Source organism: Carcharhinus amblyrhynchos, chromosome 26 (genome assembly GCF_965287045.1).
Source record: "Carcharhinus amblyrhynchos chromosome 26, sCarAmb.v2.hapA, whole genome shotgun sequence".
In the NCBI taxonomy this organism is placed as follows: Eukaryota; Metazoa; Chordata; class Chondrichthyes; order Carcharhiniformes; family Carcharhinidae; genus Carcharhinus; species Carcharhinus amblyrhynchos.
Window position 1 is genome coordinate 29,726,423 of NC_137349.1, and position 13,811 is coordinate 29,740,233.

Genomic DNA, 13,811 nt, shown 5'->3' on the forward strand with positions numbered 1-13,811 from the left:
ATGCAAATAAGATCAGAGAGTAGCAGAATTTTGTACTCAAGATAGAGGAACGTTCAATACTAATCGTAATATCTGAGGAATAGTGATATGGGCAGTGCAAATAGATTCATAAAAAGGCGGGCTTATGTGTTTTTGAAACCGAGTAGACATGACTATGAAAGGTAGTGATTGATGCCTGGAGGAAGTGTTTGACAATTTTTGGACATACTTACCTGGCAGGGGTGAAACCATGATCAAGCAGGTGGTTCGCCCAGGACGAGGCTATCCCATTGCACTTCGGGTGTGCTGACGCCTGCGATGTCCCCAAATGCGGGATACTCGACTGCAAAATTTGTGGTAGTGGGGGACTGCGTTCGCGCTTTCCCCTGGTTCCGTAATTAAGAATAGAGTTGTGTTTCGTTGTTTGGAAGGAGGTGACTGTTTGCCAGTAGTCATTTGCTTTCAATTGCTTCAAAACGTGAATTTTGTGTTTTTTCGTTCAAATTGATTTATTCTTGTCACGTTCATATTGTCAGATGCTGCACAGCGAGAGTGCTTAGCACTGCCGACTCACAGCAGCAGGGTTCCAGCTTTGAATCCTGGCTTGGGTCACTATCTGTGTGTAGTTTGCACATTCTTCCCGTGTCTGTGTGCATTTCCTCCCCGGTGTTCCAGTTTCCCCCCACAGTCCAAAGATGTGTCTTTCAAGGCAAACCAAATAAACCAACTCAAATTAACTCTGAACAGAAGCACAAAGGAAACTTAAAACATCAAATCATAATGTGATTATCGGGGTCTATAACTCACTCCAACCCCTGCAGTGCCCAATGGGCACGGAAGGCATCTACTGTGCCCGTGGACACCACATTCTCCCTCTCCAGGGACACCTGGCTGCAATTGTAGCCATGGTATAGGGGCAGACAGTCGGTATGGACCACTCCATCAATTGCCCGCTGCCTGGACTTGTTAATGGCAAGTTTTGCCAGGCCCAGAAGTAGGTTCATGAGGAAGTCACCATCCTGACCCACCCCTCTCCCTCAGGAGTATGGGATTGAAGTGCAAACGAAATATTAATAAAAGGCTCTTTAGGAAAACAAAAAGGGAATGCAACCTAAGGCACAAAACATAGGTATGGTCCACGGAGTCCACAAGGCCACAGAAGGGGCAAGCTTTGGAGCCCGTTAGACTGCGAAACCTATGATTGTATGGCACTACTGCATGCATCACCCTCCATCATTCATTGTTCCTTGGGAACATATCAGAGAGGCAGCGACTGGTGAGAGGAGAGCTTGTGGGTAAGCTACTATTTTTTTTATAACTAACGTCTTTGGTTTTTTTTTAATTTTAAACCAGATACTGGAAATAGTCACAAGGAGGCCTGGGTAGTAGTTTTTTTTTCTGGATCCCCATAAATTGAAACAGTGAGGAATCCTGTGTAGAGTATCCCACCCTCCCCTAACCTAAAATAAGGAGAGTGACTCGGAGTGAGAGCAGGTAAGTCTTTTTTGTTGTTTCTTAGTAAGGGACGTAATAGGGATGGTAGTGCAATGTTCTTCCTGTTTAAGGTGAGGGACACTGGTAGTGTCCCAGCTGATTACACCTGCAGGAAGTGCATCCATTTCCAGTTCCTTGAGGACCGTGTTAGGGACCTGGAGCTGGAACTGGAGGAACTAAGAATCATTCGGGAAGCAGAGGCAGCTATCGACAAAAGTTACAGGCAGATAGTTACTCCTAAAAGTGATTTGTGGGTGACTGCTAGAAGGGGTAAGAAGCAGTCAGAGCAGCGATCCCCCGAGGCTGAGCCTCTCCAAAATAAGTACTCTGTTTTGGATTGAAATGTAATCATTGTAATTAGTACAAATATGTAAATATTGAGACATGGACATAGTTTTTTAAGTACTGAAATGTAGTCACTGTAGTTTGGACAGATCTGCAAAAATGTTTTGATTCCGCATTGTTTTGCTACACGAAGCCCTGTACATTGTAAGAGATTACTTGAGATTTTTATGAATAAAGTATATTTTTGGAAAAAAAAACTGTTTTGGATGCTGTTGGGGGAGGAAGACTCAACTGGGGTAAGCCATGGGGTACAGATCTCGGGAGTAGAGCCTGTTCTTGATGCTCAGGTGGGAAGGGGGAAGAAAAGAACAGGATTAGTGATTGGGGATTCCATAGTTAAGGGAACAGATAGGAGAGTCTGTGGGAATGAGCGAGACTCGCTGTTGGTATGTTGCCTCCCAGGTGCCAGGGTCTGTGATGTCTCTGATTGCGTGTTCGAGGTCCTTAAGGGGGGAGAGGAACCAGCCCCAAGTCGTGGTTCATGTAGGTACCCATGACATAGGTAGGAAAACAGATGGGGATGTAAGGCAGAAATTCAGGGAGTTAGGGTGGAAGATTAGGGCTAAAACAAACAGAGTTGTTATCTCCGGTTTGTTACCTGTGCCACGGGATAGCATGGAGAAGAACAGAGAGAGAGAACATTTGAACTCGTGGCTAAAGGGATGGTGCAGGAGGGAGGGTTTCAGATACTTGGACAATTGGGGCTCATTCTGGGGAAGGTGGGACCTCTACAAAAGGGATGGTCTGCACCTGAACCAGAGGGGTACTAATATCTTGCGGGGGAAAATTTGCCAATGCTATTCAGGGGAGTTTAAACTGATTCAGAGGGGGGATGGGAACCTGAACTGTAGCTCCAATGTACAGGAGGATGAGAATAGGGACGTCATGGATAAGGTTTCTAGGTCGCAGCAGAACATTGGCAGGCGGGAGGGTGGGTTGAAGTGTGTATATTTTAATGCAAGGAGCATACACAATAAGATGGATGAATTTGCAGCCTGGATTGGTGCCTGGGACTTCGATGTTGTGGCCATTTCAGAGACATGGATAAAGCAGGGACAGGAATGGTTGTTGCAGGTTCCGGAGTTCAGATGTTTCAGTCAGAACAGACTGGTGGTAGAAGAGGGGGAGGTATGGCATTTAGTCAAGGACTGTATTACAGTGGCAGAAAGGACGTTTGATGTGGACCTGTCTATTGAGGTAGTATGGGCTGAGATTAGAAACAAGAAAGGAGAGGTCGCCCTGCTGGGAGTATTTTTTTATAGGCCTCCAAAAAGTTCCAGAGATGTAGAGGAAAGGATTGCAAAGATGATCCTGGATAGGTGCGAAAGTAACAGGGTAGTTGTTATGGGGGACTTTAACTTTACAAATATTGATTGGAAAAGCTATAGCTCAAGCACGTTAGCGGGGTAAGTTTTTGTCCAATGTGTGCAGGAAGGTTTCCTGACACAGTATGTAGCTAGGCCAACAAGAGGTGAAGCAACATTGGATTTGGTACTGGGTAATGAACCAGACCAGGTGTTAGACTTGGAGGTAGGTGAGCACTTTGGTGATAGTGACCACAATTCGGTTACATTTACCTTAGTGATGGAAAGGGATAGTTATATACTGAAGGGCAGAAGTTATAGCTGGGGGAAAGGTAATTATGAGGCTATTAGGCAAGATTTAGGATACGTAGTTGGAGTAGGAAACTGCAGGGGCTGGGAACAACTGAAATGTGGAGCTTATTCAAGGAGCAGCTACTGCGAGGCCTTTATAAATATGTACCTGTCAGGCAGGGAGGAAGTGGTCCAGCAAGGGAACCATGGTGTACTAAAGAAGTTGACTCTCTAGTGAAGTGGAAGGAGGAGGCATATGTAAAAATGAGACATAAAGGCTCAGTTAGGGCACTGGAGAGTTACAAATTAGCCAGGAAGGAGCTAAAGAGAGTGTTAAGAAGAGCTAGAAGAGGACATGAGAAGACTTTGGCAGATAGGATCAAGGAGAACCCTAAAGCTTTCTAATAGGTACTTCAAGAATAAAAGATTAGTTAGGGCAAGATTAGGGCCAGTCAGAGACAGTAGTGGGAAGTTGTGCATGGAGATTGAAGAGATAGGAGAGGCACTAAATGAATATTTTTCATCAGTATTCACGCAGGAAAAAGTCAATGTAGTTGAGGAGAATACTGAGATACAGGCTTTTAGAGTACAGGATTGAAGTACTTAAGGAGGAAGTGTTAGCAATTCTTGACAGTATGAAAATAGATAAGTCCCCTGGGCCGGATGGGATTTACCCTAGGATTCTCTGGGAGGCTAGGGAGGAGATTACAGAGCCTTTGGCTTTGATCTTCATGTCGTCATTGGCTACAGGTATAGTGCCGGAAGATTGGAGGATAGCAAATGTTGTCCCCTTGTTTAAGAAGGGGAGTAGAGACCATCCTGGGAATTATAGACCGGTGACCCTTACTTCTGTTGTCGGCAAAGTTTTGGAAAGAATTATAAGGGATAGGATTTATAATCATCTAGAGAGAAATAAATTGAATAGGGATAGTCAGCATGGTTTTGTGAAGGGTAGGTCGTGCCTCACAAACCTTATCGAGTTTTTTGAAAAGGTGACCAAAGAGGTGGATAAGGGTAAGGCAGTTGACGTGGTGTATATGGATTTTAGCAAAGCATTTGATAAGGTTCCCCATGGTAGGCTACTGCAGAAAATGCAGATGCATGGGATTGAGGGTGATTTAGCAGTTTGGATCAGGTATTGGCTAGCTGATAGAAGTCAGAGGGTGGTGGTTGATGGGAAATATTCAACCTGGAGTTCAATTACAAGTGGTGTACCTCAGGGATCTGTTTTAGGGCCACTGCTGTTTCTCCTTTTTATAAATGACCTAGATGAGGGTGTAGAAGGATGGGTTAGTAAATTTGCTGACAACACCAAAGTCGGAGGAGTTGTAGACAGTGAGGATGGATGTTACAGTTTGCAGAGGGACATAGATAAGCTGCAGAGCTGGGCTGAGGGGTGGCAAATGGAGTTTAATGCAGATAAGTGTGAGGTGATTCACTTTGGTAAGAGTAACAGGGGTACAAAATATAGAGCTAATGGAAAGACTCTTAGTAGTGTTGACGAGCGGAGATATCTCGGGGTACACGTGCATAGATCCCTGAAAGTTGGCACCCAGGTTGAGAAGGTTGTTAAGAAGGCATACGGTGTGTTAGCTTTCATTAGTAGAGGGATTGAATTTCGGAGCCATGAGGTCATGTTGCAACTGGACAAAACTCTGGTGCAGCCGCACTTGGAGCATTGTGTACAGTTCTGGTCGCTGCATTATAAGAAGGATGTGGAGGCATTGGAAAGTGTGCAGAGGAGGTTTACCAGGATATTGCCTGGTTATGGTGGGAAGATCTTATGAGGAAAGGCTGAGGGACTTGAGGTTGTTTTCGTTAGAAAGAAGAAGGTTGAGAGGTGACCTAATTGAGGCATACAAGATGATCAGAGGGTTAGATAGGGCGGATAGTGAGAGTCTTTTTCCTCGGATGGTGATGGCTAACACGAGGGGACATAGCTTTAAATTAAGGGGTGGTAATTATAGGACGGATGTCAGAGGTAGGTTCTTTACTCAGAGGGTAGTAAGGGCATGGAATGCCCTGCCTACAGCAGTTGTGGACTCAACAACTTTAAGGGCGTTCAAATGGTCAGTGGATAGGCATATGGATAACATTGGAATAGTTTAGGTTAGAGGGTCATTAGATTGGTTCCACTGGTCGGCGCAACATCGAGGGCCGAAGGGCTTGTACTGCGCTATAATGTTCTATGTTCTATAAGACTTGACACCAACCTGATAACACAGCCCACATGAGTAGTACTCCATCTGCTGCCTTAAACATTAGCTCCCTTCACCACTGAAACATAGAAGCAGCAATGTGTACTGTCTACAAGATGCACTGCTGTCAAGGTTCCTTCAAAAGCACCTTCCAAACTGTGACGTCTGCCACATTAAAGGAAGAGGCCAGCAGACACAAGGGAACACCACCATATACAAGTTCCCCTCCAAGCCACACACCATTCTGATTTGGGACAATAATGGCAGCTATGTCAAAATCCTGGCACTCCCTCCCTGCGCATTGCGGGTATGCCTACATTATCTGGCTTTCAGATGTTTAGTATGGCAACTCACCATCACCTTCATCAATGGAAATGAGGCATGGGCAATAAATAAAAGCTGATCTAGCCAAAAACGCTCAAACCCTATGAAAGAATAAACAGAAGTTGATGTGGAGAGTTGCTGTGACCAGAAATAATTCCCATTTATCCATAAACCAATTTTCTTCACATTTAGTATTCTTTAGTATTTAAACCTCTGCTGCCCAAATCATCATCTCAGTCTGGCAATGTTTCTTTGATTTTATTTCCATCACATTTAATATGTACTTACACGTTACATCCATGGAATTCTGAGACCGAACGCAATATTCATGTGGCTGCAATTATTTTACAAATAAACCCATCGAAATGTTCTACCAGTTCAGTTTTGCCTGTGACATTTATTATAATACTTTTTATCACATAAGATAAATTGTGTCACACACTTTAAAATGTAAATTTGGAATATAAAGGAAATTTTTCAAACAAGTCCTAGTCATAATGTTGTAACTTTTAAGATGCATCTTTGCACTGAAACTAGGCTGAATACCAGTTAAAACTTAATTCTGCCACTGCTGATTTAATTACAACTGTATAACTTTAATTTAGCAAAACAGGGTGTTTCTTAAAACACAGCAAACATATTAAAACAGATGTGTTATCCGCCAGCTTTTAAAAAGACTAATTGGGAATGCAAAGATCAACCTTAACTGAGGGATTCTGCACAATGACTTGTCCATTTTTAGCAGGATTGTTATCCTTTGACTAAACTCAGAAAATACTGAAGCATTTAAGGCCAATATGGGACAATCTAGGTTTTAGCAGTCCCAATCTCAAAAAAATAGAACATAGAACATTACAGCGCAGTACAGGCCCTTCGGCCCTCGAGGTTGCGCTGACCAGTGGAACCAATCTAATTAAGAACATAAGAAATAGGAGCTGGAGTAGGCCATCCAGCCCTTTGAGCCTGCCCCGCCATTCAATAAGATCATGGCTGATCTGTCGCTGCTCAGTTCCACTTTCCCGCCCTCTCCCCATAACCCTTAATCCCCTCTCCTATCAAAAACCCATCAACCCGCGTCTTAAAAATATTTAGCCTCCACCACTTCAACGGGCAGAGAATTCCAGAGATTCACCACCCTTTGAGTGAAGAAGTTCCTCCTCAACTCCGTTCTAAACCTCTAATTACCCTCTAACCTAAACTATTCCAATATTATCCATATGTCTAACCAATGACCATCTGAATGCCCTTCAAGTTGGCAAGTCCACTACTGTTGCAGGCAGGGCATTCCATGCCCTTACTACCCTGAGTAAAGAAATGGTCAGTAGAACTTTGTATAATTGACTTACGAGGACATCTCGGAAAACTCAAGGACTTAATGATGCAGCTCAGTATTAGCTTCCAGAATTCATCCAGATGGCAAATTTCGTTTTTGTATTAATTCAAGGGATATGGGTGTAACTGGATAGGCCAGTATTCATTGGCCATCCTTAGTTGTCCTTCAGGTGATGGTGGTGTGTTATCTTCTTGAACCACTACAGTTCTTGAGATGTTGGTACACCCATAGTGCTGTTAGGGAAGGAGTTCCAGGATTTTGACCCAGAGGCAGTGAAGGAATGGTGATATATTTCTATGTCAGAATGGTGAGTAGCTCGGAGGGAGAATTCCCATGCATCTGCTTCCCTTGTCCTTCCAGATGGCAGTGATTGTGGATTTAGAAGGTATTCTTTAAGCAGCCTTGGTGAGTTAATGCAGTGAATGTTGTAGATGGTACTCATAGCTGCCACTGTGCACTGGTGATGGAGAGAGTGAACATTTTTGAACAGGTGCCAATCATGGGCTGTTATGTCCTGGATGCTACCACTGTGCTTCGGTGAAGGGAGTTAACGTTTAAGGTAATGGATAGAGTACCAGTCAAGTGGCCTGTTTTGTCCTAGGTGATGTCAAGCTTCTTGAGCGATTTGGAGTTGGAGATGTTTATAACAGAAGGCATCTGATTTTGCCCAATACCCATATGCATTCATTTCCCAGTAAGGCTAACTGGACAGAGATCAGAATGAGAACTTAAACTGATTCCACCCTCCTTAGCTCAGAGACAGAGACTTACTTTCATACCCCAATAACAGTCTTTAAGATCAGACCGTAGCACAGCCAGGTCTCAACACTTGCAACTTTTCTGATTATGGACAAGTACTGCACTGGATGATAGCCTCAGGAGATCACGGAAACAGATGACGTACAAACCCTTTTTCAGAATACTTACACTTGCAAAAGCCACGCACAATCCCTAATTGCTGACTGGTTTAATCCATCAGTATTGTGGAGGACAACAAATGAATACACAAACTACCCTTCAGTAAACAGATACTACATTGAAGAAACTTTATTGACTTACCAAAGTATGTCTCGCAAACAAATCCAGCACCTCACTGGGAAATCAGTCACTATGCAATGAAATTCAGAAACATATTTACAGAAATTCTGGATGCAACAAAAAGCACGGTCAGAACATGCAGTTGTTCAGTAAGGATTTTATTTCCCAATTATCTTCATAAAGTTGCAGTGTGTCAACAGCTACCTCAAAGCATAAAAAGGATCTAATTACACACAGATCCTCTACACTGCTTTCTTTTCCATTAGCATTTTTACGCTAGTTCAGTATCGTAATACACAGCTGACAAAAAGTTGAATGCACATTTTTAAATACCACAGAGCTGAGGACAAAGCCACATTTCAATAGAAATAACACTTCAATAGGTGAAACCGTATTGGGGACGCATACAGTGCGAGAGGCATTTTCTACCTATACAAATGTGAATAGTGTAATCAGTTTACCTGTACATTTTATGCACATTAAAAGGGATTTATTTTTATACTTATGAGTGTCAGGCAATTTTGGTGCACAAGCTGTCTTGAGTCGTGATATCACCCACAGTTCACAGTTGCTGGAATAATCCATCGGGAAAACTGAAATGTGCCACAAGGCAGACAGGGAGTGACAACAACACAATCAGTTGGAGTACTCTTTTTAACAGAAAGGACTTTGTCTTTAAATTCATTCCCTGGCCATCACTCCCACCCGTCCCATTACCAGGTCCATAGATCACCAGGTTGTCGACTCCTACCTAGTTTGGGAAACTCATTTCACACAGAACTTTTTAAAACTGATGATTCAATTCTCAAAATTGTTGCCTTCAAACCAGATTATTAGCACTTTTTTTAAAAATACAGATAGGTTTTTCATATTCAGTCCATTAAAAAAACCCATTGAACTGGTCAGTATTGAACCAGGAATCCCTTTTGTGGCAGGTTTGTTAGATTAATCCATTTTCAAGTGTTTTGTAAGAGAGTGGGTTTTGGAAAATCAGATTGTTAAATTTGAATCATCAAAATGGGGAAATCTGGAAACAGATGCTTTGGAAATAACACCAAAAAAAAACAGTACCTTATGGGGCATCTTAACAAACACCTGGGTGATGATCACTGCTGAAGAAAATCCATGCAGGGGGGAGATCTATAGTAGTTATGAAAAATATTTCTTTTTAACTCAGCTGAACTACAGAAAGAAAACACTTCAGTATCCAGCCAAAAGACAGGCCCTCTCGTCATGTTTCAGAATAAAAGGATGCAGCTGGGAAAGGATCCTGTCTCTGTCACCATTAAAAGGAGAAACTTACTGGAAACAGGCACCTTCAAACCAAGCTGAAGAGCCATGTTTAGAGAGAGGCCAGTTAAACCAATCTTTCCAAAAACAATTTCTAAAGTTCTAAACCTACCTCGCTGGTTTTGTCAAAACTGTACGCTTTCAGCCATTAAACAGCATCGCAATAGACATGTTTGGCAAGCATTCCAGACTCCATGATCACAGTGAAAGGCCTCCCAATTTTCTAGAGTGTGCACCACAAATGTGATCTACATCAATCACACCCAAACGCTAAGTTTCTGATGTCTGCACAAGTTTTATTTACTTAAACAGATCTCAGCGTGCTCACATAGAATATAGCTAAGAGTTATATAGGTACTCGAGGTATCTGCATTCAGTTACATTTGTGTGAACTGTAAAAATCGCTCCAACGCAAAAATGGGACATCCAACGTCCTGCACGTTATTGTTGTTGCCTGGTAAAAATATACCCCATCTTTCAACCGAACACAATTTAAATCTCTTACCAAATGTGCTCAGTTTACGACAGAAAGCCCAGCCAGGGAAGCATAGAGTCAACTTGGTTTTGAAATCTTGAGAAAGATGGGTTTCCAGACTGGGTCAACTCACCTGGTAAAAGTTGGATTTACTTGGAACAGGGACAGAGGAGAGTGGGAGGAAAGAGATGGGGAGGTGTTGCCGTGGGCAACATGATCTTTATGGAATGATGCAATTTAATACTCATTAAGCACAGTTTAAAACAAATCTACAGTACATTGTTATTCAAGTAAAACACTAAAATTGCAAATGTCTCAGACTAAACAGCAACTCATATAAAAAAAATTGAAATCTTCAAAATTTAGCATCACTTTAGAACAATTCTAGACGTCTCCTGCGTCACTGTCCTTTTTGTCTTTCTTTCCTTCTCCTTCCCCTTCTGCTGTTTCACTGGTATCCCGTCTCCGTTTGCGGTTTCTCATATTAAACCGAGGCTTTGGCTGGGGTAGTGGGTCCATCCCAAGAACTTTGTGAATCTGCCGAAATGCTAACAACCTCAACGCGTGCTGGGAAGGTGAAGGAGATATAATGATCACTATACATTTTCTCTAGAATGTGTCCCACTGTTTTACATTAAAACTAAACAGAAAATGCTGGAAAAATGCACTTGAAAGCAGAAGAACAAGATCCGCAACAAAATGTTATTTCATGACAAAACTTGTCTCCACTCAAAGTCTAGCAGCCTGATTTTATTTTGGACTTTTCAAGGCTTTTTTTAAGCTGTAAACCACTACACAAATGTTTTCTTGAGGTGAATGCCTAGCTTATATTTGCAAAATTACAGAATTTTGATATTAAAAAGGTTTCTCCATTTTTTAAATTGCATTGATGTTCAATAATGTAACCATAGAATGGTTACAGTACAGGAGGCCACCATTTGGCCTGTCATGTTGCTGCAGGAACAACTCATCCAGCCCAACTCTCATCTTTTCCCCATAACCCTATAAAATTCTCTGTTCAGATAAATGTCCCATTCACTTTTGAAAACCACGACTGAACCTGGCCCCACCACACTTGTATGCAGTGCATTCCAGATCCTAACCATTTGCTGAATTAAGATGCTTTCCTCTCTCATACATGGCTCCCTTTGTCAATCACCTTAAATTGGTGCCCTCTATTCCCAATCCTTCTGACAAAAGGAACAAGCTCTCACCATGTATCTTGCAAGGTTCTGAACACCTCTATCAAACCTCTTCATAATTTTCTCTTCTGAGAACTGCCCGCTTCTCCAATCTATCCATGAAACTGAAATTTCTCATCCATGGACCCACTGTTGTGAACCCTTCCTCTGTCCTCTAATGCCTTCATATGCTTCCTAATGTGTTGTGACTGGAACCGGACACAGCAACCCAGTAGAGGCTAAACAGGATCATTACTTCTTTGCTTTTGTATTGTTATGCCATAATGATAGGATTACAGAAAAAAAAATGCATTGTTGTAACAGATATCTGTCCAGCACAGAAGCCTCACCTGTGCACTAGCTGTAATATCCTCTCGTTGTTGATGGTTCATACAGGACAGAGCATCTGAGTGGTCTTTTTCACAGGGATCCAGAAGTCCAGGACCATCTGTAGCAAGCAATTGCATTCCCTGGTTAAACTGTACAACCAGACTTCAGTTAAAAAATACACAACAAGGACCACCGCCTGAGCTCAGTTTCTTTACTGCGTCTGGTGATAGAACAGTTAAAAACCTATTATTCTCATATCATCAAAATCCTTACTGTGCAATAGTTTGGGGTGTTAGCAGATGGTGCTAGCAGTATTTGGCAAGCTTTGTATCAAAGCTTCACACCCCAATATATCACCTGAAATGCCTGTTTTGTTACATATGGCATGCCCCGATTCTGACCAACCTCTAGCAGCAGGAAGATTATCCCTTCTCTTCCTTCCCAGCAGAAGGTCTATTATCCACAGGCCACAATTTCAACCTTTGGTCACATAAAAGCTGTCATGATGTGGAATGCTGGCGTTGGACTGGGGTAAACACAGCAAGAAGTCTGACAACACCAGGTTTATGTCCAACTGATTTACTTGATAGTAAACTCGCAAACTTTTGGGGTTTGCCCCTTGATTCACCTGATGAACGGGCAAACCCCGAAAGCTTGCGAGTTTACTATAAAGTAAATCAGTTGGACTTAAACCTGGTGTTGTCAGACTTCTTACCACATAAAGCTGGTCATGCGGCCCCGGTAGGTAGCAGAGAAACAAGCTTGGATTAACAAATATTTAATATTAATTTGGCTCATTTTCCTCTGGGATGGTGTGGGAAGGAGAACAGGAAATCAACATCCACTCCTAGTTTTGTGAAGATTAATGCAAAAATAGATATCTTCTTTTTGTTGAATCACAGAATCTACAAATGGGAAGCCATTTGCCCATCGAGCCTGCACTGACAACAATCCCATTCAGGTCCTACTGCCGTAACCCTGCTAATCCCCTGGACACACTAAGGGGCAATTTAGCATGGCCAATCAACCTAACCCGCACATCTTTCGGACTGTGGGAGGAAACCGGAGCACCCGGACGAAACCCATGCTGACACGGGAAGAACGTGCAAACTCCACACAGACAGTGACCCAAGCCAGGAATCAAACCCAGATCCCTGGCACTGTGAGGCAGCAGTGCTATCCACTGTGCCACTGTTCTGAACTTTTCACAATGGTCAGTACAAACAAAAACCAAAAATTCAAAGAATTGCTAAAATGGAGAAACTCAACATACAGTTAGAATGCAATGACATTCTGTTGCCTACATGTTATACTTTTTTCTAAAAAAAAAGACAGAAAGGCTTCAAAGTGATCAAAGAATCCCTACAATGCAGGAGGCAGGCATTTGGTCCATTGAATCTGCACCATCTTGCCAAAAGAGCAACTTTATTCAACAGCCCCCACCGCCCTATCCCCACTGCTTCATGCATTTACTATGGTTAATCCACCTTATCTGCACATCTAGTTCTAGATGACCATGCTGCAAGTATTCATTCACCTCCCTTGATTTGTATTTTTTGTTATTCATTCATGGAACATGGGCATCACAGGCTGGCCAGCATTTATTGCCCATCCCTAGTTGTCCGAAGCAGTTGAGAGTCAATCACATTGTGGCGGCTCTGGAGTCACATGTAGGCCAGACCAGGGAAGGGCAGCAGATTTCCTTCCAAAAGGACACTAGTGAACAAGATGGGTTTTTCTGACAATCAACAAATGGTTTCATGGTCGTCAGAAGATTTTTAATTCCAGTTTTTTTTTTATTATTGAATTCAAATTCCACCAGGTACCGTGGCAGGATTCGAACCCTGTTCCCAGCGCATTAGCTGAGTTTCTGGATTAATAGTCTAGTAATAATATCACTAGGCCATCACCTTTCCGTGATTCCCAATTGTATGGCAAAAAACCCAACTCGTACTAAACTGTTCTTTGTGTTTCTCTTTTCATTTTTCCTTCTAAACCATGGTTCAGAGATGTAATGGGACACAGTTGTAAGAGTTGCAATGTAGATGACACCTTGTCCTTTCATTTCCTAGACTCAAATCTGGTCAAGGCCATCAGGTTAATCTTTCGTTAGTCTACATGAAATGTGCAAAGGGTCATTTCTATCTACTTCCTATTTGGCATGGCTTTGAAGTATAAAGCTGTAGCTTCCTAACATGGGGCAATCTTTCTCAGAGAGGAGGAATAGCT

At 42.5% G+C, this 13,811-nt stretch overlaps 1 protein-coding gene and 1 non-coding gene across 10 annotated transcripts in view; one reads left to right on the plus strand and one right to left on the minus strand.

Moving 5' to 3' along the window:
• The first annotated feature begins 204 nt into the window (after nucleotides 1–204).
• Nucleotides 205–368, plus strand: LOC145358929 (U1 spliceosomal RNA). Its single transcript, XR_013889525.1, has one exon. It is a non-coding gene; the product is annotated as a U1 spliceosomal RNA (small nuclear RNA).
• A 7,938-nt stretch (nucleotides 369–8,306) lies between these two features.
• The window catches only part of zfr2 (zinc finger RNA binding protein 2), a 63,240-nt gene continuing 57,735 nt past the window's right edge, over nucleotides 8,307–13,811 (minus strand). For all 9 annotated transcript variants that reach the window (XM_080212806.1, XM_080212803.1, XM_080212809.1 and 6 more), the window contains 2 exons: nucleotides 11,603–11,700; nucleotides 8,307–10,638 (listed from right to left, as the gene is read on the minus strand). In XM_080212806.1, the coding sequence (XP_080068932.1) occupies nucleotides 10,456–10,638; nucleotides 11,603–11,700 (281 nt within the window). In that variant the 3' untranslated portion in view covers nucleotides 8,307–10,455. The remainder of the gene's footprint in view (nucleotides 10,639–11,602; nucleotides 11,701–13,811) is intronic.